Source organism: Schistosoma haematobium, chromosome 3 (genome assembly GCF_000699445.3).
Source record: "Schistosoma haematobium chromosome 3, whole genome shotgun sequence".
Lineage (NCBI taxonomy): Eukaryota > Metazoa > Platyhelminthes > Trematoda > Strigeidida > Schistosomatidae > Schistosoma > Schistosoma haematobium.
In genome coordinates this window covers 41,184,146-41,211,870 of record NC_067198.1, presented here as the reverse complement: position 1 = coordinate 41,211,870, position 27,725 = coordinate 41,184,146, and the positions used below count along the sequence as shown (strand labels likewise).

Sequence of the window (27,725 nt, the reverse complement as noted above, 5' to 3'; positions counted from 1 at the left end):
ACGAGACATACCCCGTAACATGAAATTGTGAAAGGAAAGGGAAGTGAGTCAAATCGAAGAACATATTTGATATGAAATTGGAGGCAGACAATGAAGCTATGAATAGCACTTGAGAAGAACTAGAAATTAGTGAGGAGGACAGTATCAGTTCGATAATTCTAGTGATCAATCCATACTTCCTCACGAATGGTAACTGGCATAGGTAAGTATAATAAAACCGAATGATTTAAAATTTGCATAATGATACATATTTTTAATGTTTTCACATTAAATCAAATAATAAACTGCCTAAATTTTTACATTCAATATACATGTAATTGACTGATAATAGTTCATCGAAAATGGTGCGATTTTAAAATAACCTGAAAAGTTCTTAGAATTTAAACGAATTTTATACAACGAAAAAAACAAACAACAACAACAGGTTATGACTAATTATTATCTTGTTGTTATAACTTGTGGCCTGTGTGCCCTGTTGATGTATAGCGTGATGATACTGCCAATTAGAGAGCAGTGAGTTATCTGACGGACCAATGACGCCTAAAAACCGAGCGAGCAGTCTGGAGTAATTATCGGTCCTTCTTACTGCCTAGACCAGCCAGCTGAGTCCAGAACACCAATCTTAGCCTCTGCGATATGAGTCATTTATTTCAAACATACTAGGTTTATATACCAACCAGACAGACCACATCGTATCATAAAATATAAAACAACCTTGTACAAGAATTAGCCAAATGTGGCTGTGAATGAGGGAGGTAATAATTGATAGACAGAGTATAATTCAAGAATGGCAAATAGTTCATAGATCAAAATAAAGTTCATAATAAGAGAGACATGCATATAAATAGTTTAGTTAATTAACAATTATACAATAAAAATATACGCATAGTATTGGTCCATAAATGGATCCTAAAACTTACCATTCATTATGCTTATCGGGACATAACACTTGTAAATAATAAAATTGTTTTAATGTATTAATGAGAGACAGCCAATAAATAAAATTGAAGTCAGTAAGCGAAAAATCGTAGATGTGCACTGCTGAAGAGTCCCACAATAGGATAAAACGGTCGTCCAATGCTTCCAAGTTTTTCATAGTGATCTAGCTTCAATCGCCTCATGATCTCAACCATTGGAAAATACATTCACAATTGATTATTACGCTTAATCTTACCTGATAGATATGTTTATGAAAAATCTTGAACAGACCAAAATGAAGTACATAATCGATGAGACAATATTTTATAGTCGATAGTATTTATAACATATACCACTCTTGAAAACTCTATACATAGATTATATTGTTATTAACAAAGTAAAATATGACATGGAATCTAACATGTGACATGGCTATGGAGATTAGTTCTACTTCTTGAATAAACATGCTCAGGGAAGTAGACATGAAAAGTCATGAAGATAGTATAGATATATTATACTATTGTGTCTTCAGTATAACTTCCAACCAAACTCTTTCATGTTGTAATCAGCTGACGAGAACCAATGAAATAAAATGAATTCATACTATTCTGCTAAAAAAATTTTGTCCTTACTCTCTTCGAAATGATAAGCGGAACTATGTGTATGAAAAGTACTCATGGAAGTAGATATGAAAAGTCATAAAGGTATATTCATTGCAAAGGCACCCTGAATGTTGTATAGGTAAACAGTAAAAATATTTGTCCCATAAGTCACAAAAAAAAGTTATTTGATGAGTCCTCTTCAACCTAGATCATAAATTAATCTTTAAGTAGCTCCTGATGGACGAGCTTGAAGTCACTGGAAAGTGCATATGTTCTTTACAAAGATTGTTAGACACCATAGTGACACAGAATTTGATACTACTGTATTATCAACAAATATGTTCAAGAGGGCAACGTAATGACAACAATTGACAGAGGATTTTAAGCGAATCAAGGTTCTAAACGATTAAAGATTTCATCCTCATTCTTGTGTACTTACTTACACGTGTTGCCTATCGTGAAGAACCATAGACCACTAACAAAAATTCTCCAACTAATACTATCCTCCTCATTAATTTCTAGTTCTTCTCAAGTGCTATTCATAGCTTCATTGTCTGCCTCCAATTTCATATCAAATATGTTCTTCGATTTGACTCACTTCCCTTTCCTTTCACAATTTCATGTTACGGGGTATGTCTCGTGATGTAGTTTGATGATTTCCACAATCCATGTCCTATTCAACTCCATCGTCTTCTCCCGATTCCCTATTCAGTTGCAAGTTGGTTTGTTCCCTTTCACAGTAGGTTATTGTTAACTGTACTCGGACAACAGATCTGTAGTATATTGTGTAGATAACTGTTTGTAAATACGTGTACTGTTTTCATGATGGTTGTGGTAGTTCTCCGTGTTTCAGATTTGTGCAATAGAACTGTTTTGATATTCGTATTGAATATTCTGATTTTGTTATTTGTTGACGATTATTTTGAGTTGTAGATGTTGTACAGTTGTATGGATGTTGCTTCTGTTTTGCCATCCCATGCCTTTATATCTGCAGTGGACCAAATAATATATGAACTCAAAAATGATAACAGAGTTACTAAGTACAATTAGTAATGTCAATCTATATATCAGTTAAACGTTATAAACACAACAAAAATATGAGACGTTGCTTAATTCAGCAGGTTTGTGCGTGTTCCAGTTGAGGTTCGTTCCAAAAATCCACAATTATAGATGATTGAAGATTGCAGTGAGATTGATGTCCTTCCAGTGATATAATCAAACGTAGAATATGGTATAATTTGGTTAACACAACCACAAGTAAATGGAGAACAAAAGGTGTGTGTATAGCAGTATATTTATTAGTAAGTAACAACGTGTGTCCTGCTACGAGTGTAACACGACGGAAGAAAGTGTGTTCAAGGTCATACACTTGAACAACACGTACAATCATTTAATGGTAAATTTACAGGCAATGAAAAACTAACAGAATAAATACAAATAACATCAAAAACTATTTAAAAAATAAGCTTTTCATGCATATCTCCTTAGATCCTTCTTTTTTATCGATGATTCTGCACAAATATGTGGAAGCTTCAACCACTTTCAGAGCTTTCCCAATACGTGTGATTGGTTTGATCTTCTCTGTGTTATATTTGAAGACTTTGTTTTTCCATTGTGTATGTTGATATTTATTGTTGCAGAGTTTGCTACTACATTGTTTGTCTTTGCCTCCATTTATTCCTGTGTACGGGATAAAAGAGCTAGATCATTTTTGAAGTTCTATTCATGTAGCTGCGTTCTGGCTGTCTATTTTATCCTGTGCTTCCATAATACATCACAAAATTACAATTGATTGATCACTGGGTGGTGATCACTGTCATGCGTGTCTAGTCCTTTTTATTAGTGCAGATCGAATGCTATCGACCATGTTGCAATATGGCCACCAGCCTAGGTGGCTCGACACTGCGTGCACTATTCCTGTTAACTGCCTTCAACCACCGTCTAACATCACAAAATTCTTTAAATTAAAAGTGAAAGTATGAACTGTTACAGTAGATGATTGGAATTGTTGTGGATGCGGAGGAACAGACCAATAATTATCATGTTAAGTCCAATGGTGTCCTTGGACTTTAAATGGACATTTCCTATTGGTCGATATCTGTTCACTTGTTGAATATTGTACAAAATGTTGTTTTCTATTTTTATAGTACGATTTGGTATGCTTGATTGGTATATAAACAAAGTATGTTTGAAATATAATGATTCATAATTCAGAGGCTGTGATTTGTGTTCTGGACTCAACTGACTGGGTTAGACAGGGAAGTGGGACCAATCGAGACTCTAGGCCGTCCGTACGTGTTTACCTGTCACTGTGGTCGATCGATAAATAAACGCTGCTTATCAAAACCTGCAGTCCCACACGTTACAACAGGAATGAACAAACAACATAAAGATTTACTAAATACATGAATGTTCAAGATGAAATTCTGAAAGTTTCAATGTTCAAAACTGCAATTGATTTTTTACAACAAAAGCAACGACAAATCATACAAATTACTTTTTTTATATTCATATTACCAAATATGAAATGTAATCCATCGTTTGATCCTTAAACAACAGTACAATGTCTTAAATGTAACACTATACGTTGTGTGTTAACGTCAATATAACTCATAATGAAAAAGTAAACAAACAACTAATATACACAAAACTTCATAAGATTCACTTCACTAATGAAATCATATTGAAATATAACATTGTTATCCTTTATTGATACCATTACTAGATACGTCATAAAAGATGATTAAGTAATGTAGGAAATACTAATCAGTCGTTATATCATCTGGAGGATGGAAAGCAAACGTTCAGGCTTAATTTGTAGTATCGGTTACACTATGTTAAACCTCTATATAATGTATTCTAGCTTCTGAACAGGTCAATTTATCCATTCTACTTTGAGTCACATTTTGACCTTGTTAATGATTTACTTAGCAAACCTGAGTGTTTCTGTATGAGCGTATGTGTGTGTGTACATCTTATCCTACTCATCATATATATCTGTAGCTTATTTTTGTGCGACTATAAGTATCGATTCACACTTGATTAAATAGAAGTTAGCTCACACGACTTCTCCACTGCGCGTCATTTTGTTTCTCTCTCTCTTCTATTCACTTTGTCCCTTTGATTGTCTGTCCAGATCAATGATTGTACAAAATATATGTATTCAAAAGTCCATTCTCGTATTTGGCTTAATGAATTCTGCTATTCACTAACGCGATCTAAGTCGATAATTATATAAGAGGAATGACAGTATGTTGTATATCTCAATAGCAATCAGAAACGATTTCACTAGAGTCAGATCTTGGGCCACTAAAGACTGAACATTGAACAAAAAATTTAACTAGTAGGACTAACAAAGAACAACTAATTATCTAAATCTAAATACAACACTTACAGAGTTATAGTATTTTTAACTGATTAATGGAGTATGACAATAGTGCCCATAATACTTATCTATTTATAATAAACCATAATTCTTTGTAATTTAATTTGTAGTTGTTTAAATTGACTGGTTATTGATATCTTGAGTGGCTTTCGATTAACATTATAGTTGGCATATGTGCATCCTATACAGATCATCTCACAATTTTTATATGTGGTATATGGTAGTGAAGGTGAAATATTATTGGTCACTAAGTATGGACAAACAGGCACTTAGCCTACTGACCATTAAATATGTGATTTCCTTTCCTCTCATTGATTTCTACTGCTAGTAATAGTGTTGAATAAAGTATTATCTAGTATTGATTTAGTTCTCTATTCTAGGTTGTGAATTCTAGATCTGATATAATGTGAATAGTCTCATTATTGTATTGACGTATTATTGTAGTATACTTTAGTGGCCCGTGAATCTGACTCCATTTAGATCGTATGAATATTAGTTATCACCTATCCTCGTATATAATCATCGACTTTAATCGCGTTATTCAATAACGGATTTAGATAAGTCAAATAACGAGAATGGACTTTCGAATACATATATTTTGTATGTAAAGTGAATGCGATAGAACACAGTAAAAATGACGAGCAAGGGAGATGGCTGGTAAACCAACTCCATTTCTAGTCAGGCGTTACGCAATATTTATAGGCAGACAAAATAAACTACAGACATGTGATGAGTAATCGGATAAGAAGTGTACATACACCTACGTGCTCATATAAAAACAGTCAAGGTTGATAAGCGAATAAATAACAAGGTCAGAATGTGACTCAGGTAGAATGAATAGATTGGGCTGTCCGAAAGTTAGAATAAGGTATATTATGGGCTTAAAATAATGACTGACACTACAATACTGCAGAACGAAGAAAACATTTCAGACCATCTGTTATATTTATGAAGAATAGATAGAACGTGGCTAGATGTGTAATCCAAGATTTGCGTCCGATCCTGTTTTCGATTTGTCAGTTGGATGTACATGTGTCCTAGAGTTGATGTTCAACCTGAGATTTAAGCCCAGTGCCATTCGTTTCAAACTCCAACACTTTATTTAGTCAACTACTGAGTTCAGAGAGCCACTTACTTGTGCGCCAGATATGAATTTCAATTCACTTTGTGGTGGTTTTGCCTGTTTCAAGAGGCATATCCTGAAGTTCTAGTGAGAAGTAGTGACCAGTGGAGTTCAACCGGGTCTGTTGTGAGATAGTAACTCACTGATGACAATGGTGGATGTGTCGCTCAATTTCGTGGATTATTTGAAGTTAGACATAAACTGTTGGATGCCGGCCAGCTCAGTGGTCTAGTGGTTAAGCGTTCACGCGCGACACTGGTACGTCCTGGGTTCGAATCTCGCGAGGTAGGATCGCGGATGCGCACTCATGAGGAGTCCCCCAATAGAACGAAATGGCCGTCCAGTGCTTCTAAGTTTTCCATGGTGATCTAACTTCAATTGACATATGATCTCAACTATTAATTTTTTTAGTTCAAGAAGCTTTCATCAATTTTTTTCAGAAAGTTACTTGTTATTGTTGGTAAGATAACTAGTCTTAAAACCACTCTATCGTTTTCCAGTAAAAAATTATTGTTTTGAACATCAACTACGTTTCTTCTATACAAATTTGAATCCTAGACATCCATGCTTATTTTTCATTTCATTAATTATATACTTAAGTGAAATTCCATCTACTGATGGAGACGATTACAGGCAATCTGACTTATAAATAATCGTTTCCAGTAGTAAGTTTTTTTTTCTTTAAAAATATAAGGCTTTTAGCTCAGTGACACGGAGGTTAACTACTTGATGATGGGTGGTGATTGAAATTATGGTCTGACTGGCCATTGGGTGCGAACAGACAGAAATTCAATTTGATGACTATCTAATATATGATTCCGTACCTACGATTATTTTCTACTTTATACTCACTAAGTGTATACTGCTGGTAACGGTGTTTGACGAAGTATCTAGCTCATACTCTGTTAGTTTGTTTTTGGTCAAATATGTATCTCATCTATGATATAATCTTCGTAAAGTTTATCGATCAATGATCTAGTATAGTGGTAATATTATCTCGGTCACCGGTCTTATCAACGTGATAGTGATATCATTGGAACAGAGAATAGTCTTATCTTACTGTGATGTCACAGCCCTACAACAACTCGTGATATATATATATATATATATATATATATATATATATATATATAATGGATTTAGCTAAAAAAACTGACTATTTACCCTTTATACTTCATTAATAAGAACACATTTTGGTTATGTAGAACCAAAAGCTGATATTGTTATCTAAAGTGACCGTGATAACTACAAAATCCAACCACCTATTTTAGACAAATCAACTCACACATCAGTATCCATCTAGGCCACAAATCTTTTCTACAATTTCAGTATTAGATCACTTAATAACATCATTTTCATGTCGAACGGTAAGTACCAAGTCTATCAGAGTATCGCCTTTATTATTTTGAGAAATCTGTGGTAATTTTTTGTCATTCGATAAACGCAAAAACTTTAGAAATTCAGGGTAAAGATAACGAATCAGCCGATAAGACTGTAAATCTTTATCGATTGAGATGACTACATTTATGCACTAGTGTAGTGGGTTGAAAGGTAGGAGGAAGCGAACTAAAATGTGACGTCAGATTATGAAGTTACTAACTAATGATTTGAGTCATGTTGTTAAGTTCAGACAACTTCATTGCGGTTCGCGCAATTACTGTGACCACTGGTCGAACACTTTGGGTGATATGTTTTAGAACCGGTTGTAGTAGCTCAGACGCATCCACTCCTTATCTTTAGTTAGATTCAGAATTTTGGAATTATTTTATAACTTTCACACCACAAACTTATTCATTCCTCCTAAATTATATTATTCATGCTTTATCTTTCTTACTAGGACTGATACAATTTTTTATTTGGTGTTCATCGTAATAACTTCATTTAGCTGTACTGATATGGTGTGATAGCCCAATTTGATGTATATATAGGGCAAGTTCTATCCCACTTATGTTTGACTGACCGATTATCACTGGCTAGGAAAATCTCAATAAAAGCAACCGCTACTGCAACCTTGATTTACTACTTATTTCATTTAAAATGAATGCCATACACTTAAAACTAAAATTCTATCTAACCGATGCCAGTATGATACAACTATATAGCTAAACATGTATTTAAAAAGTAACTAAATTATCGTTCAACATGGTTGTGAAGAATGTTAAATCTCATTTAAATCACGAACTGATTCAAGTTAGACCAATGGAGCTAAACCGTGTTGGATGTGAAGCAGTTGCCTACCAAAGATACTGCAAGAAGGTTGTGCAATATCGTGCGGTGATTAAAGTTAGACCACTGGATCCTGACTCACTAGTCTACAGCTTAAGCATTCGTGAACGAGACTGAAAGTTCTAGATTCGATTCCTGACTGTGGATGAGCACTACTGAGTAGTCCCATACTAAGACCAAACAGTCATCTATTACTTGTCTAAATTAAACTAACTCGTGATTTCAATAAAATTATCCAATAGGATTTTATCATCACTAACGACCAAATGATTCACGTATAGTTGAGATCATGAGTCAACTGAAGCTAGATCACCATGGAAAACCTGGGAGCACTGAACGGTCATTTCGTTCTATTGTGGGACTCCTCATCAATGCGCCTTGCGAGATTCGAACCCGGGATCTATCAGTCTCGCGCGCGACCGCTTAACCATTAGACCACTGAGCCAGTCAGTATTCAACGGTGTTAATGTCTAACTTCAACTGATCCACGAAATTGAGCGACACATTCACCATTGTCATCTGTGAGTTACTATCTCACAACTGAGGAGTCCCACAACAAAACGAAACGGCCATCCAGTGCTTCCAGGCTTTCCATCGTGGTCTAGCTTCAATTAACTCATGATCTCAACTACTGAAATTAGTACAATCTCCACAAAAACCCCTTCTGATACTAATTCACATATACCTGATCCATATAAAAGATGACAATCAATGAAGATAGAGTATATTTTCATTTAATTAATAAAATTTCAATAAGTAGGAAGAATTGTCAATTTTAGCGCAACAATATAACTTATAATCATGTAAAGTATTTGCGTATAGGATATTGAAGGATAAGATCCATATTATTTAGGATTAAATAAAATCAAAAAGATAAAACTATCATTCAATGATCATGATAATTTACAATGAGTGTGAGACATTGATCGAAGGAACAAAATAAGAAATAAATTTATTCAATAATATAAAACATTATGATACGATCTTTTTTTCTCTCATTTAAATGATGTTAGCGCTTTTCAATAGTTGAAATCACGAGTCAATTAAAGCTAGATCACCATGGAAAACTTGGGAGCACTGGATGGCCGTTTCGTCCTAGTATGGGACTCCTCAGCAGTGGGCATCCACGATCCCCCTCGCGAGATCCGAACCCAGGACCTATCAGTCTCGCGCGTGAGCGCTTAACCATTAGACCACTGAGGCGGCATCCAACGGTGTTAATGTCTGACTTCAACTAGCGCTTTTATTCAACTTTTAAATCATGATTTAGAGTAGTCCAAACAAAATAAATAAATAATATGCAACAATAAGATAAAAGGGTAAAGCAAAAAAAACATATTTGAATAACGTAGCTACGTTTGAAAGGCGATGAGTAGTACTTGTAATAATAACATAATAATAATGTATATTAACAATATACATACAAAAGAGAAAAAACAAAGAGAAAACAAACGATAAAAGAGGAAATAAACTAGAGAAACAAAAACAACAACAAAATAACTAAGAATGAATTTTAAAAACAAAAAAATAAGTAATCTGGTGATAAATTACTTAACAAAATAATAATAATGAATCTGTAAAAGGTACACATGCATACATACATACAAAATAACTGAAATTATTTGCATTACAGAAGTGATAAAGTCAAAAAGAAAGAGAAATGAAAGAACACAATAAACATGGGTGTTGTTGATGTACTTTTGTTGTATATGGGGTATGTACATGAATTGAATGTACAAATTGAAAATGAGAATAGACAATCCAATTGATGATGATGAAGCGTAAATAAAAGTTGTATGATTATTTGATGTGAAAAAGGAAGAGAATAAAAAATGAAATGAGATAACATTGGATATCACAGCTACTATTAATATGAAAAGTACTAAGTAGTATGATAACAAGGGAGAGAAATTGAGGCGCATAGATAATCAGTATTTTAGTAATAAATTATTCATTATTTTTTATATAATATTCATTGAATAAATTTTTTACTAATTCAATACAAATCTTATTAGCAATTTGGAATTCTGGACCCAATAGACAAAAATTAAGAAATGCATGAGGTAAATTGTCTAAGACACGTACATCTACTGAGACATCAAGTTTAGAAAGACGTTTAGCTAACTCTAGTCCATCATCCAAAAATGGGTCGAATTGTGAACACTAGAGAAGAGAAACAAAGATTATATATATATAATGATATTCAACACATAATCATATTTAAAGCAAATATTGGTTACGTTGAATAATAGTTTTGATATCAAATAACTCAAAGGATGGCTTAGAGGTTAACGTACTAGACTTTTGACTACTATTTCACAGGTTCAAGCCCCATTTTATCTACTTTAGTTTGGACAACCAAGTAGTATCACTAGCCTTTACAAATAATATGGCCCAAAAACAATAACATGGATAAACGTTCGGTAAATTTCATTTTCAAACATATCTCATCTACTTGTTGGTGGGTTAGAATCCCACCTCCTCTACCATATTTTAAGTAGACGTGTACAGTGTTACTAACGTTTACACGAACTGCGGCTTAAAGCTATACGTATAAGTACCTGTAATTACTTAGTGATTTATATGAAACAAATTTAAATTAAAGACAAAGTATTCGTTCTGATGTTTCTGGTGTATAAATCTTATTAACACTGAACTGTACTACAGATTTTCGAATACCATATTGTTCTGAAGCAGCAAATACTGAGATTGTTATAACTTTCGGAACTATTTTACGGACTATTATTATTGTTGTTTACATTTTTATCATGTAATTATTAGGTAATAAGATTATTGCATTTCTACATTCCCAGTATTGCCAGCTTTCGTTGTACTCATCAATTACTGTTTTACGATTTAATATTTCTTAATCAGTCCTAATCATTTAGAGTTTGTTCCGTTCTCTGGTACTTATGGTATGATTGTATGTAAAGTAAGATTTTATATTTTGGTTCAGCGGTGGTCTGAAAGTTCATGTTAACGAGTGTCTGAGATTAATACACAGGGTACTCCACAATATGATAATAGAAGCTTGTCTGATGTGTTCTCGTGTTCGGACTGAAAACTGAGGATAGAACAAGGCGCGCGTATCGGTGGAGCAATAGGAATTAAGATTATCTAGGCCTCGATTCAGGGTTAATATTGCCAGTCAATACTTATTATTGATCGAATTTTAGGTTGCTAGGCTACAGATAAATTAGTAAACACGAGGTTGATAAACAGGATGCTGATTGTCAAATTTTCTTTCTAGATATCTATCAATTTGCAGTCATAACAGATATTAAATTCTACTTTTTTTAAGGATAATTAGGTTATTTATTTCCAGAAAAAATATATATATACTTCAATCATTTTCTTGCCTTCATAGGAACACATATGCATGCACACAAAAACCCACTCCACTTACAACAAAAACAACAGGAGGTAATCCACGTAGCATATCATCTGACGCTAAGTACGGTGACATGAATCCATTCTGAGTTAAATGAATATTTCGAATACGGTTCAAATCAGTTCGGGGTCGATGTGGATGCTTCAATATTGGTGTACATTCATCCTCATTATGGTCTGGGCTTTTATCTTTCTCTTCGTGAATTATGAAAACATGAGAAAATTCACTTGTAAGGGATAAGTATGAAGATCAAAAAAGCATCTAAGTTATACGGGACAAAATATAAGTGTAATGAATTCTTTTAGGTAACCACTGTACGATTAATCGAAATTCTTGGTGAGGTAACTTATCAAGTACAGGCTGGCCTACTCGATTTGGAATTGTATGACTAATGATGTCCGGTTGTCCAAATTGAAGTAGGTAAAGCAAAACTTGAGTGTGCAGTCTAATGGTTGAAAGTCGGATGACTGAGCCATCGTGCTTCATTCAACATTGTCTGTTAGATTAATATAAATCGGGTGTACTGATTGACAAAATTAACTACAAAAAACAAAGCATATTTTCTACCAAATGATGAATATTATAGTTGCTAGACAATTTCTGTACCTCAATACTTGGTCGTAAATGTTTTATCATCCAGTTTAACACATTTATTATTAGTTTGAATAAAGCAAGGATAACAATTAACGCATAATAATATGCACTCATTTTTGTGTTGTTTCGTAGGTATTCGTCAGCTGTTTCTATCTGTATTCATATTGAAATATAACATAATATTAAATAGAAATTGGAAAATTGAGGTGATAACGATTCTCGGTATTGTACGTGTTTAGAGTCAGTTAAAGATAAATATTTAAAAAAAACTTAAAGGGGGATGAAACGGTAATCAGTTAACTGAAGATTGTATAACATAATGCAAACAGTAACTATGGGGAATTTAATCAAAAATACCCATTTACCATATAACAGTGGAAAATCAGCAACTTTTTCCCTGAACTCATGAATCTACCTTGAATGTTTTTAATCGATGTTACTTCAGTGAAGTCTAATGAAATTACATCTTTTTGTCAGTTAATCATTTTGAAAAGTTTAAGAACGTAGACAATGTAGCCATTATGTATTAAATGTGTCCAGCTGTTGTACTGTCTGATTATTAATACTGATATATATTAAAAATACAAACAAACTGATTAGTCTATTTAAACTTATTACATCAAGTGTTCTTTTATGACTGACTGATCATTGAATAGTAACCAATGTTGCGTATGTCAAGTCCCTCTTAGCGCTGATCGAAATCTAAGTCCAAAGTTTCCTGTCAATCACCTCTAACCACCATCTTCCACACCAACATAATCCATGTGATATCGAGTTATTTGAACAACTAGCTACATTGAAGCTTGGTCAAAGGAATTAGATTAGCGCTAAAAATAACTAGGCAAACTGACTTTGGTCACTACTCAGTGGTCAATCAATTGTAAGCACATCTCAGTCTTACAGAAGCTCAGTTGTGACTCTAATAGCTCAGTGGTAACGCCTCTGACTATGAAACTGAGTGATACGTGACTAAATCTGCAAGTTTCATTACTCTGAAGACTACATATACGCCTTGCTGACAAGTGTCAAACAGAACTAAACCAAGGTCCAGGACTTCCTATCGACTATCCCCAAACACCATCTTACATTAAATGTTATCAACTTAATCAGAACAGAGTTTTAGAAGCAACCACAATATTTTTTTAATATTTAGCACACTAAATGACACGTTAGACAGAATGTAGACGATAGATGCAAAATAACGAACCTGATTTATTCAACTTTGGGGATTTATGTGAGGAGTGAGATTCTTCACTTAACCGACATAAATTAGACGGCACAGATTGATCTTTTGGATTTTGCAAATAAGCATCATATAAAGGAGACATTGTTATGTTTGAATATCGACGTAAATGTCCAATTTTTAACTCTTTAGAATTATTTAAATCTAATTTCGATGGATTAGACCAAAGTGTTGAAAATAATCGAGACCATATTGGGGAATTTGGTTCAGTTGTTAAGTTTGAAGGATTTTTATCAACTTCGAAATCATCATCAAGTTCATCGGAATCCAATGTTGCTTCGTCTATACCAGCATAAGCTATAAAAAATAAAGTAATAAGTCAATTAGATTGATTGAAACATAATTATCTACTTAAAAGTATCGATGCCAAGGTTGGACTTGATAATTTCAAATAAATTGAGCACTGGGTAGAAAGTTAATAATAAATATATTTTATAATTATTTACTATATTTCCGGGAAAATGTTAGATTTCACATCAAAACAACAGTAATCATAATATATTAACCCCACAGTCAACCGATCATAAGGAATATAAAACCTAGCATATGTATGGGTCGGTTAATTTTATCACAATATCTCAGCACAGAGAGAAATAATCAAGAAAATACCAGAGTAGTAAAAGTGGTAACAGTATGAGTGATTGTAGAAAAGACGTCATACAAGATATGAATCAGGAAGAAAGAATATATATATAGACTAATATAGTATAACACAATCTTAAAACTCAAGACCTAAAGGAAGACAAAGAGTTGGTGTAACTGCGCAATTGAATTTGATTTCGAGTAATATCACCCAGCGTCTTACAACCATTGGTTACGATAAATACTAGTAACCTCCAAATATCCTCTATTTTTAAAGGCCATGCTCCACAATCATCAAGTAAAACAGAACGAACTGTGGAGCAGTATACTCCCACCATTAGTTGATAAATGGATGGGTCTTGGATACGCCACAGGAGATGTAAATTCGCGAAATTCAATCGGCCTTTATTAAGCCATACTGAGATCCTTTCAGACACTAATCCACCAGTTCTGATGAAGTGTCCGACACACTCAGCTACTTTGTTCCACCATTAATTCAGTCGTTTTAAACCAACATGTTGCCACAATACCAGTACTAACAATAATATTATTTCTCGCACTATATGTATAACGTGTATTTCATAGTTCAAGAAGCATCATATTCGAACCATATTATTTATTTATTGTTTATTATTATAAATTATAATTCAGAAATATATGACCATCTGACAGATAGCCACTAAATTACGACAATGTGTCTATAGACTCATTAGTGACTGTTTGGTAGTCTCAACTCCAATTTACAACGATCTAGGTAGCCGTGTAGCACAAATAAACTTCGTATTACGTGTGTAACTAGAATCTGAGTTATTAAACCTATGATTGATTAATGAGTTACGGTTAACTTGGCAAATGTATAAATATACACTATAGTGAGCTTACCCAATAAACACTTAGCAAGAACACCAATAGGAAGTAGGGGATCACAAAGTGATAATAATCTTGAAGGAGATGGTGTAAAAGAAACCAATACAGGCGTATAAGCCAAAAATATCCCATTTGGTTTATTAAGTAAGCCATCTCGTACAGCGCGCATACAAACACCCAGTGCCAGATTCCCACCAGCAGAATCACCAGCAAGAACAATTTTCGCATCTGATGTACAACCTAATTTTTCACGATTTAATGTTATCCAACAATAGGCATAATAACATTCTTCTAATGCACGTGGATAAGGCGCTTCAGGTGAAAGTGAATAATCAACAGCTATAATTGGACAGTTCAACTGTTCGGCCCATATACGTAGAAAGTTCTAAAATTAAATTAGATATTGACATGACTCGTGAATACATTAAAAAATACAAATAGATAAGTATCCTAGATTGCATTACTGATTGATATTACTTAGACAGCTATTGAAAACCAAAAAGCACTAGATAGCCGTTTTATTGGGTTGTGAATGCGCACTAACGAGCAGTTCCATACTGCTATGTTGGGATAAATATTGAGCAAAAACTAGCTTTCAGAATCTTCCTATTTGAGATTGTTCTTTGTAGTTTTGCTGTATGATTATTCAATAATTAAAGTATTATACACTTGTATTGCTCTACCTATAAGCTTTTGTTTGACGCATAAACCATTGTTGGTCAATCACGGATTTATCATTCAGTCCTCTTCAACTTATGGTTCAGTTATCCTCAATATTGTAGTTCCTCAATTCCATTGATGTGTGGTCAGGATTCTATCCTACATTGTTGTGTGAGTGATTCGTAAGTTTAAACTGAGTAATCAGACGTTATCTGCTTGTTGAGTTCTTCTATATTCTGGATGTCGGACGAGTGGGAGAGCCAGTGTGAAACTGAAGCCTGGACCAATAGTCAGTTAGTGGTACTCTCGGTTTTCACTTCCCATTTAGCGTGTCATTGGTTGGCCGAAGGTCATTGTTGCTAGACAGATAGATAGTCTAGACAAGCTAATCAATACTCGGACTAGATCCATACAATATGATACCACGGGCCCAAATGAGTACACAAGAAAATCTGTTTATTTTTACTGACACATCACATACTGCAATCAAACAGTTATTCAGTGCTTTCTTGTTTCCAATGGTTGTCTAAGGTTAACCCATGATATAACCTAAGAAAACCCTACAACTTCAATAAACCCTTTAGAATAATAGAAACAAAAATCAAAATCTTTAAAATAAATAATGAACATTTTGAATGGAGAAAATGGTTTACATGAAAAGATCAGTAAAGAATTTAGTTTGGTTGATTTTGGATCATAAAACAAACAAACTAAACTTTAAAAACTACATTTGTTTTCGGTTTCATAAGGATAAAATTTGCATTGAGTGTGTGATATCATTCGGATATAATGAAAACAATCACATGAGAATTTATTTGTAAAAAATAGTGAGTAATCATTGTCAAATTTTAACAGTTGTTAGAATGGTTTAAAGCATAGGTGTTCTGTTTCATTTTTTAAAGTCATAATCACACCGTTAAGATTACCAGATCTACAAGCGCAGGATAGTTTGAGTACGAAAATACCTGCTTAGGTTTCGGCACCCGATTCGTAGCCCAGCCCTCACACAAATCGAATGATTTATATGGCGCATATCTATTTGGTGCCTCCTTGTACCAATGTTTGTATGTTGAAATAATAAAATAGTAATAATGGTTAGTGATGTTATGGATATTTATCGACTGATATAGCTTGGAAATTCGTTGTGCTTTCTACGCATTGCCGAACCAGATGCACAATAGTTACTACCAGTACAGCAACAAATTGGAGAAAATCTAGAGACCATCGAACAGGGTCGTTTTAAACGTCTGTGGACCCCAAATACTGCGGCTAAGGGTGGGGAGAGTCAGCTCCCCCTCTTGAAATGCTCTCACATAGCAACATCAACACAGCCATTGTCAGGGAAGTCCTACTCAATTCCTTCTCGCAGCGGTGGTGTTGTTTACCAAAATGAGAAGACGAAAAGCGAGTATCCGGTGTTTTAGCCGGGTCACTGGGTATTGAGGGTACATCTAGGAGAGTTGAATAACCCTGATTCCAAACCAACGGTGTACATGGGCTGACTCCAGGATCCTGAGGGAACGAATGCCGTATGCACCTACTGTTGGTCACCGTGTGCCATGGGAATGCATCTCGCAGCGTTGCTTCACTGATTTGTAAATTAGACCTCTAGGTCAAAGGCTTGGCGAGTAGCCTCCTAAGAAAACCACCTATTTGGGTTTAGACACCCGGACAGTATTCTAGTCCTCGCAAAAATCGAATGTTCTGTGTGATGCATACATATTTGCTGCTTCCTTGTACCAATACTTGTACTTAAGTAAGTAATTAAATAATAGTTCGTAAGGTCACTTGTTGTCAATCAGAGACCTATTCGTAGATGCGGACTTCCTGGTTAATGTTTACGATGAAGTAATTGATGAATAGTAAGTGAGCCCGGATTTTAGCCACTAAATCACATATTCTAAATCCACTCTGCCTACTTTATTTTCAGCAACAGTGTAGTATCACTAGTTTTCACTGGACAATCACGATTCGCAGTTACAGATGAGCACCTACACAAATTAGCTATCTATGTTCGATATCAAGGTTGTCATACATTGACCGCTGGGTAAGGCAACTTAAACCGATGTATATACGTACTAGGTTCCACGTTGTATTTGATTAACTGACTGCTTTGAATTTTCTGACACCTAAACTAAGGTTTTGTCAAGTTTCTAACAATTAAGTAGTTTCAATTAGCCAGTGACAATAAGAAGTATTATGAACACAATAAAGAGAAAGTAAGACAATTTAACAGGTTGTATGTACTAATCAACAAAACATACGTATGTTATTATGTGATAGTAAGGATGCAAATGCGACTTACATCCTGTGACTGAGATGTTAAAGCAATAAATCCACCACCGTGTACATAAAACAATATATAAGGTGATTTATTTGTATTATTATCAGTTGAAGTATTTGAAAATTTAAAACTTTCGTACGAATAACGACGATCATTTGAACTTGATAAAACAACAGATGACGAATCGTTGGATGGAAAGAATCGTGAATTGTACGATAGTAATGGTGATACTGAATTTCTGCTTGAGTGATGATTTGATTGGTTTATACAGTTAGGTGATTCAAAAAATTTAGGAGATTCAGACGTCCGAGTCCATTCTAAACCAGATCTAAGATGACGACATAATATACGCATTCCTAGTGGAGCAGTGCCAAAATGTGATTTTGGTGGTTCTATTACAATGAATTCTGTTTAGAAAATCAACATAATAAATATGGGAATGACGGTAAAACGAAAGTACGAAATACCACTTTGATTATCAATCTGTCAGTAAGTCACATGCAATAAGTGCATCGGTTCAGGTTGCCACAACATTACACTAGTACAGTGAGATAAAATTATCAAAACAAGTCACAGGTTAGTGGAAGTAGTAAGTATCAGTAATGGTAGTTACAGTAGCAGAAGAGATTAAGTATAGAAAAAAGGAAACGAAAAGTATAAGGTGATCTCAGAATCCAGGATCTAAGAAAAAGTCAAAGAGTAGATGCACATGAGGAGGATTTGAAGTCACACCACTTAGGGTTGTTAACCATTGGGCACGATAGTCACGCGGACCCGAAATAAGTAGCCAACACCTACTTGAATGGCTCAGTTCAATGATCAATAACTGGTGTTACATACTGTTTTGACCGTCATCATATATCTTCTAGCCTACTTCTACACCAAACCATATTACTGTAAGTCGGTGTTTGGAGATACTTAATACATCTATCTTAGTTGATGAAAGTTCACTATCTTATCAACCGATTTGACATCTTTACCTAATGCCCTGACCACTAACATCAAAATTGCTCAATCATTAGTTCCAAAATACACCAGCATTGGTTCAAAGACACCTATGGTCCAATATTAGTAACTTACAAATTTCTTATTTTCTTTGTCTATCAAGTACAACAGAGAGAACTGCTGAGCAGTAAGCTTATCCTTTGGTTGGACAACTCGCCTACGCCATAAGTGACGCGAATTAGCAAAGATCAACTGAGCTTCTTAAATTAGTGTCAAAATATCAATTCAGGTTGTGTTATATCCGAGCGAAGATTAAATCACGAGTAACTTCCGAGACATATTAATGGACTATTATTATTTATATATTCTTATGGTATAACTATTCAATAATTAGATTATGTATATTTATATTCTTCTTATTATAAGCTTTATTTGGACCTATAATTTATTATTGTACGATTTACTGTTCTTAAGCTATGTTCAGTTTATTGACTACTGCCTCCCACGTTCCCAGCCACTTTTTTGGCTTTATTGTGTACAAATGTTATTTCCTATTTTATAGTGCGTTGCGGTCTGTTTGGTTGATATATAAACCCAGTATGTCTGAAATAAATGATTCGATTCGATCCGCATATTGGAAGCTGGTATTGTTGCTCTGGACTCAAGTGGACAGGCTAGGCGGACATAGGACCAATAAGGACGCTAGGCTGCTCATACCGGTCGAACGTCATTAGTTTGACATAGTGCGAAAATTGCACAAGTCTTATTTTGATTGGCGGATAAATCACATGATAAAAAGCCAGACATAAAGTCATAACAGGTTGTTTATTCGTTGAAGAAACATTGGAATCTACAGAGCAGTAGTGTGTGTTGTTCTACGGTTGAGGCATATGGATATATATTTTATAAGCTGAAAGTTCGAAGAAAGAAATTTGTCGCGTGATGTCCGTTACAGGAGAACTTGTAATAATATTATACTAAAAGCACAAAAACAAAATGTTTCACCAGGATGCATCAAAAGTTGTAAGCAGAAAAGGTTCGTGCAGGGAATTTGCATATTGACAAGTAACGGGATATCAGTTGAGATATTTCCTAATGGACCTCAGTTTTGACCACTGAAGTGTACCTAAGCGATTCACTGATTGAATCTCCCCCAAATGCCCTGGTACGGTTAAGGGTGAGGAGAGTCAGCTCCCCCTCTTGAAATGCTCTCACATAGCAACATCAACACAGCCATTGTCAGGGAAGTCCTACTCAATTCCTTCTCGCAGCGGTGGTGTTGTTTACCAAAATGAGAAGACGAAAAGCGAGTATCCGGTGTTTTAGCCGGGTCACTGGGTATTGAGGGTACATCTAGGAGAGTTGAATAACCCTGATTCCAAACCAACGGTGTACATGGGCTGACTCCAGGATCCTGAGGGAACGAATGCCGTATGCACCTACTGTTGGTCACCGTGTGCCATGGGAATGCATCTCGCAGCGTTGCTTCACTGACTTGTGAATTAGACATGTGAATAACATGTAAAGAAGACTGGTTTGGGTGTCGTTTTGACAACCTGGAGGCGTAGCTGTGGAGCCAAAGTGATAACTTCTTGAGGTCAGTTGAATACGGTCTTTATGCGAGTACTAATTAATGCGTTAGCTCCTTACTTTAGAAGCCATACCATGAGCGACGAAAATCCGTTATGTAAGGTGAAGTGTTATTTTTAGGGTCGATTTTTTCCAACTTCCTCCTGTTGTGAGTTTTAATTAGAACAATAACTCTGAGATAAAAGTACTTTCATACGACAACACCCGAATATAATGAATTATATTGAATTAAAATTAAGGCTCACTTAGAACTAAACGATTCTACTAATAAACCGGGATAGATGAGAAAAATATATTCCCACGACAGGCAGATTGGGTTTTCTGATACATATATTGGAAACATTGTCCACCAAAAATGTTCGTGGATTGATGGTTAGTAACTTCTTAAATGTTAACCATTAACAAACCTGAAAGAACCTGGTAAGTTTTAGACATGGTATTATGTAACACACAGACTTGTACTTTTACGTGGCTCTCACCAAGGTCACGACTATTGCGTTACAGACATTAATAGGTATAAAGTACCGTGGGAAAATCCGTCAATGAAACCACTACTATATACTAACCTTGTTTAAAAAAGTCTACTCGAATGTATGATTCAATTATTTCTGCCACCAAGACATCTTGCTATGTTTTACTTTATTATTTAGTTACATTAGAACATAGAACTAAATTATGGATTATTCACATTAAGACAATACATAAACTTTATTAGAACAACAAACGAACCTCTTCCGTTTTCTCGAATATTCATATCTAGAGGTATTTTTAGCGATTTTGTTTGTAATTTAAAAGAGCGAGCTACAGCCATGGAAGGTAGAATTACATTGGGGGCTTCAGATACTACACGTAATTCTGCTAAATTCCAAAATGCTTTACAAAATTGAACACTGGAATTTCGTGTAAGCTTTGCCAGCATCTTGCCGCGGTCTTCAGGGGATAAGTAAGAAGTAACGGACCGATAAACTGTGTTGACTAAGCTGACAATTCCTTGTTTGCTAGTCTAAAATATTTGTAAAACAAAAAACACCCTTATTTACCAGAATATAAGCCATAGATTATGTGAACAAGCCGCTCAAATAATTAGGTACATAAGCAACAAGTTGGAATGATTGGTGTGGTTAGTCATCTGAATTATTTCCTGCTGACCAGTACTAGGATCTGTGCACGAATTCTATTGTTTCAAACTGATTTGCATGATGTACTTGGACCAAAGTGAGTGTTCTTTTTCTAAGTAGGTGCATCCTACCTAGTTGCGGGTCATAAATGATACACTTGTCCCAAGCTCTGTGTTGTGGATGACTGATAGGCTGTTCTTCTAGAACAGGACAACTTATCCAGTTGCATAACTCACCAGGTCCTTGGATATGAGCCAAACTGTATAACAGCTCATGACACTATATGCCTGCTCAAACCGAAGTAGGCAAAGCACAGTTCAAATCCGGGATTTTGTGACTGAAACTTAAACTTCTCAACCACTGCACCAAATATATAGGACCTGTGCTATGATATGATTCTACAAACTAATATTTTCTTAAACGACATAATTAATTTTGAAAGCATAAATATTTTGCATATTTAACCTACTTTGGTTTAAATTTAATACGACTTAGTAACCACGTAGAGGTTTGTGCATTCAGCTCAAATTTACACCATCTGAGAGTTAATAAAATTGCGTGACTCTCCTTCCCCCTCCAAATGGTAAGAAGTCAAGTAATTAAATCAGTGAACCTTCGAGTTAGATATCAAAATTTACAAATGAACGGTCTAGTATCGAAAATGGTCAGAGATTTACTTTAATAAAGAGAAAGTAATTTTGCTAAAACAACTTTAATAGGTGTTCTGATATCATAAATTCAAGTACATTGGACTAAAGTTACTCATATTAAATAAATAAGTATGCTTACCAAAAAGCTATTACCATATCCCGCCATAAACGAATTGAGGAACAGCAAAATTCTCTGAGCACTAGGGCATAAGTAAAAGGCTAGACAACGACCATAAAAATATTCTTGTTTTATACTGTCTGATAGGACTTCTAGTCGGTAGAACTCTGAAAGATCTTCTTGATGCTGTTTTGATTTGACAGTAGAATATGCATCGGTAATATTTGTCGGTTTATCATCAAAACTGCTTACATCACAATGTCCAATTTCCGGCAAATCGACGAACTCAGATCGAGGGAAAAGCGTACAAGGTTTAGTGAAACGTGGTAGATAACTAAGAACTTCAAGACACAGACTGAGCTCCATAAGGCAATTGATATATGCTATCACGCTTTTATGTGTTATACCAGACCTAACGTTAATAGGAAATTATAATCTTGTATTATGATCAAATATGGGTATAATATGTACGATAATGTTTACTACAGTACACGTAGAAATTATTAATTCTTATATTACAAGCAATCCAATAGGTTAGAATACTATCTAAAACCGACTATTTCAAAAAACCAATACTGAGTATATGTGGGATCACAACCACAACTGTCAATATCTTGTTTTCTTCAAAGTAATCCCTGAAAATCTTGAAAAGAGAAAATTTTTGTTATCCAACAGGTCAAAATGTTCTGATTGAAAATAGGATTTATATAAGGTAACCTAAACTACTTGATGCTTAGTTGTGTAGCCAATTGAAACAGTCACATAGACAAATCACCAGTGTCAAGGAATGAAAAACAACTGTTCACTGTAACTATGATAGTGCTTGAAAGAGATTTTGGGTCAAATTAATACAACACGACGTTAGTCAACCCTAAACATACACCCCTATAGTTATTTAAAATGACAGTTTCGAAGTACTGGATAGAATAACTGAGGCTTACAAATGAAAAATAATCTGGTCAAACTAGTTACGATCATTGATTAAATTAGCTTATGAGGGGACAGAAGTTCTCTTGTGAGAACCACATTGAAATCTTTTTGGATAAGTCCCTTCCAGTATATATTTTTACGACTTATCAATCAACATTGGCAGAAAGATATCGATAAAAGTAACTAAGTGATTGCAGTTTTTCTGTGATTATATATCTGAACAGACGTCCTCTGATGGACCTAAAACGGTTGTTACAATGAGTAGTCAATCAGTCAGTAGCAACGTAGAACTTCGTACGTACATCAGTTCAAGTTGCCACACCACATTAGCACACAGATACAATTGTCGATTCAAACCCCATAGTGGTAGAGGTAGCAAGAGTATAAGCAGTAATCGGGAAGATTAGGGTTTGAAGATGTTATTTAAAGAGTATAATTCAGTGAAATAAATTTGAAGAGAGAAAAAAAGAGATATGAAGAATTCAGAAGATTAGAATTTGGGAGAACGCAAAGAGTGGATGCACCTACGCCATTGCAAACGATTTTGAGCCATGTCATTCAGGGTCTCTAACCATCGGTTGTTATGATCTCGCGGTCTCCAACCAGGTAGTCTACACCTGCCAACACAACCCAGTCCACTTGTCAGTGACCTCATGGATTTGTGCCATGTGTTGGCCTGACTGTCTCTAGCTTTTTTCCAACCTACTCCTACACCATAAAACATCGCACGTCGAGGCAGTTGGTGGTTGAGCATACGTAACACATGTCCCAGCCATCTCAGGTGATTATTTTGTGACCTTTATTTTAAATCTCCATTACTCATCTTTCAACTGACAAGTAACTAATAACCATAACATCTTGGTAAAGCATTTTGTACATATACAATAGCGTGAATTCTCTTACATTGTTTACATTCTTAATCAGTTGGCCAGTAGTTTTATCACCCAAATTCCATTTAGGTGGGATCGGTAGATCGGTTTCGTGGGTAAATTACTGGTGTAGACGCTACAATCATTCCAACAATTGCATTGATCGACAGCCTTTACGACGGTAAGCAGATCACGTAAACTGCTTCATTCATTTGTTTAAACACATAAAAATTGGTACAATGAGGCACCAAATATAAATGTGCCACACAAACCTTTTAAACGAATATTTCCACATTCACTTCGTACCTGTAGAATTAACGACCAGTGTCACAACCAAAGTAGAGCCTAGGATGTGTGTATCAGTCAAAGTCACCACACAGCAAAGTGGTGAAATACAGTGAGAATTCAGAGTAGATTTAACAGGGGAAGCAGTTTAGGAGCAATGTATGGTGGTCAAGCATGTAGATAACTGCTTATTCAGAAAGATATTTGATTCATGGTGTTGACAGACTAAGTAAAGACGAGTGAAAAGGATTTTTTGCATTAAATAGGAACTACTAGATCCAGCTATACCACCTTTAGGGATAGAGATACTTGACAGTACATCACAGAAAAGCAATTCGTTTGGTCTTGAAATAGGTATTGAAGAGTCACAACTCGTGCATAGTAGAACCATCGAATGAACACTATCGAAGTGAGAAGCCCCGGACAACGAACAAACTAACGGAGTGGACTTGGAACGAATTAATTAATCGAGTCGTGCACTACATCTACCTTGACATACAGTGCTGACTCAAGTCAGTCAGTTACAACGTAGGGCCAGGCACATATATGCATCGGTCCAAGTCGCCATACCTCAGTAGCACAGCAAGATGAACACCGGATTCATAGGGGTGGTTAAGTCAATGGTGGTTATATATAAAAGAAAGATTGTAATATAAGGATAGTACAGAAAGAAATAATTAGTTGGTAGGAAGAAAGATATGAAGCGATTTCAATCCAATAGTTCAAAGGAAGACAGAGTGAATACACCTAGGCCATTGTGACCAATTCTGAGACATGTCACCAAGAATCTCCAACCACCGGTTACGATAGTCACGCGAACCCCAACCAAGTAGTCTGCATCCACCAACATGGCACAGACCAGAAGTTACTGACTTCAAGCACTGATGCCACGTTTTAGTTTGGCCGCCCCTAACTTTCTTACGACCATCCCCAACACCGGTTAGCATTGCACGTCGTGGTAATCGGTGTTCGGGCATACGTAACACGTGGTCCAACCATCTCAGTCGATGAAGATCCGCAACCTCATCAAATGGCTTACCACCATTCCCTAATACTCTGCGTCTAACCTCACTATTACTTACCTAGTGATCCCAGCATATGAGAGCAATTCCAGTAGTATTAATTGCCAAAATTTATTCCACAAAACAGGATCTATTAAATCACTGGGTTTTGCATTAACTAGCGTGAGAAGTAAACTCTGATTGGGGTCTTAAGGACTATTTACATAAATAGAGATCTGAGTTCATATTCGGAATCTAAAATTGTTGTATGAATACATTCACCCATTATTTTCCAAACCTCAAAAGTATCTTTATTTACTCTCCTACTGACCTTTATAGTAGTTCCACAACCGTAATTTCACTTAAGGATGAGTCGTAGAAAAAATTTAAAAGGTTTTAATAGTTTACGAATTCGCCTAAACGAAAATAGTGAATCTGGTTAAATCTGGTCTTACCAGTTGGAAAGGGAATATGAACTCATTTGCCGAATGTACATCAGCAGAACAGCAGAGCATCTAGTAGTGATGGCCAAAAAGCTTCGGATGCCATTCGCCCGCAAAGAGCCGAAATCATAATCACCTGCTATCGAATACAAATATTTAATCCTTGAAGAAAAACCCGAGTTCAACAGAGCATGAAGTTTTCTTAAAGCACAAACGATATCGCTTTCCGACTGAGAACTTTCGGTATTTTCATTATCTATTTCGAGATTAGTTCGAATAATTGTGAGGTACGTTCTGCACTAAGAAAATATACAAGACTCGACAAGTCGTTATTACTTGTAGATGCAATTCCGAACACAGCCGTACCATTTGTATGCATTCCGAACTATCCAGTGATTCTTTATTTTCATCTACAGAAACTAAACTATAATAAGCAAACAGAATTCGTACTCAACATTATTTGCATTGAACATACTAAATTTTCGATCCATATTGAGTTCGCTGCTAAGTATCCTTACAGAATCGGGTTTCTAAAGGAAGGTATTTAACAATAAAAGTATCATAGAACCTCAAAATGGAATCTTAGTTCATCAGGATGCACCGCTGCACATCTCCCTAAGCATCTACATCTCGATAACCCTAATAAGCCCCCAATGGTTCGTAGCATATGACCTCATGTTTTGAGCGATTCAAACAGACTTCGAGTAAACGCTTTTTAAATTTTAGCTATAAAGAAAGAGTACTAATGTGTTGTTTTTCGCTTGATCACTATGCTAGTTCATTTGCTCCCTTTTCTCTTGACTTAGTGATTCGAGGGGCGAGATGCTGTTTCTTATGGCAGAGTAGTGAAGTGTCTATTTGCATTGCTTCGTTTTGGGGAGAATAAAGCGTCAGAACGTCACTTTTGTTTTTAGAAGCACAGGATTTTGTTGCATAAACTGATGGAAGGGACTATTATCACTTGAAGAGATAGATGCTTCCATTCACTGACAATTCGATGGAAAGTTGGTAATCATGAGACAAGTAGTCAGTTCTCCGATTATAGACGTTTCGCTATTCTGAAGGACGAGAACAAAGATGTGTCAGATGTGAAAATTAATCGCGTGACCAGAGGGCCTGATCAGATTATCTTTTGTTCTTTTGTACGGTAGGAGTAAACTCATCCCGGATACCGTGTCGCCACACAGTAGCTTTCGATTTTACGTGTCAACTTAGTTACGATTCCATGAAACCTACGACGGTAAATAAATCCCAAAAATCAGTGCCTTTGTAAGTCTTCGACACCCGATGGTGACGTCAATAGATTTAATAGACTCACCTAGCTGACAGAGCTCGGTCATGCATCTGCACACGATCACAAGTGATTACTCCCGCTGAGTGATCACAACCGCTAACCAGCTTAGGTTAGTCACTTCTCGATATATGGATATTATATCAAGTGTATCTTTGAACATCCTCGCTTCTGACTTCTGATTTCACTGGGTTGGAACGTTTCGATTATAAAAGGTGTTACTGTTTAAGGTCTTGTCGAATTCCGAAAAATTATGGCGTCGATATAGCTGTAAAGGGATTGGCCGTAACCACGAAAACTTCAAAGCTGAACATGAGATAACTCGGAGAATAAGTGTTCAAAATTTCACACGAAGAGAAGGCTGATAATGGTGAACGTGAGAACAATTATTTAAATTATTCGGATGGCAAGACTCAGTCTGGCAGGCGTGGTTATCCTTATATAACTTATCTCTTTTATTCATATGAAGTATGTATTATCCTATCTTCAGTTTAAATGTGTTATTTTGAAGTACTAGGTGTCATATTGTTAACTGTTACGATACGATGAGTCAGGATACTTATCGAGTAGTGGTTGATAAAATGGGTCTATCGTGTGCCTAGTTGTGAGT

The 27,725-nt window shown here is 35.4% G+C and overlaps 1 protein-coding gene across 2 annotated transcripts; it reads right to left on the bottom strand.

Moving 5' to 3' along the window:
- Positions 1-7,472: 7,472 nt before the first annotated feature.
- On the bottom strand, positions 7,473-26,496 carry MS3_00005797 (uncharacterized protein). Of its 2 annotated transcripts, XM_051213879.1 has the most exons (12): positions 26,393-26,496; positions 26,275-26,354; positions 26,161-26,234; positions 25,837-26,123; positions 25,713-25,797; positions 22,318-22,708; positions 21,140-21,413; positions 17,897-18,282; positions 14,947-15,316; positions 13,447-13,779; positions 11,661-11,839; positions 7,473-10,417 (listed from the first exon to the last, which is right to left on the bottom strand). In XM_051213879.1, the coding sequence occupies exons 6-12, from the start codon at positions 22,660-22,662 to the stop codon at positions 10,202-10,204; spliced, it is 2,103 nt and encodes a 700-aa protein (XP_051069894.1). In that variant the 5' UTR covers positions 22,663-22,708; positions 25,713-25,797; positions 25,837-26,123; positions 26,161-26,234; positions 26,275-26,354; positions 26,393-26,496; the 3' UTR covers positions 7,473-10,201. The 2 variants fall into 2 exon arrangements, with proteins under 2 accessions (XP_051069894.1, XP_051069893.1); XM_051213878.1 differs by lacking the exon at positions 25,713-25,797 and having other exon boundaries at positions 26,161-26,243.
- Between the last annotated feature and the right edge of the window lie 1,229 nt (positions 26,497-27,725).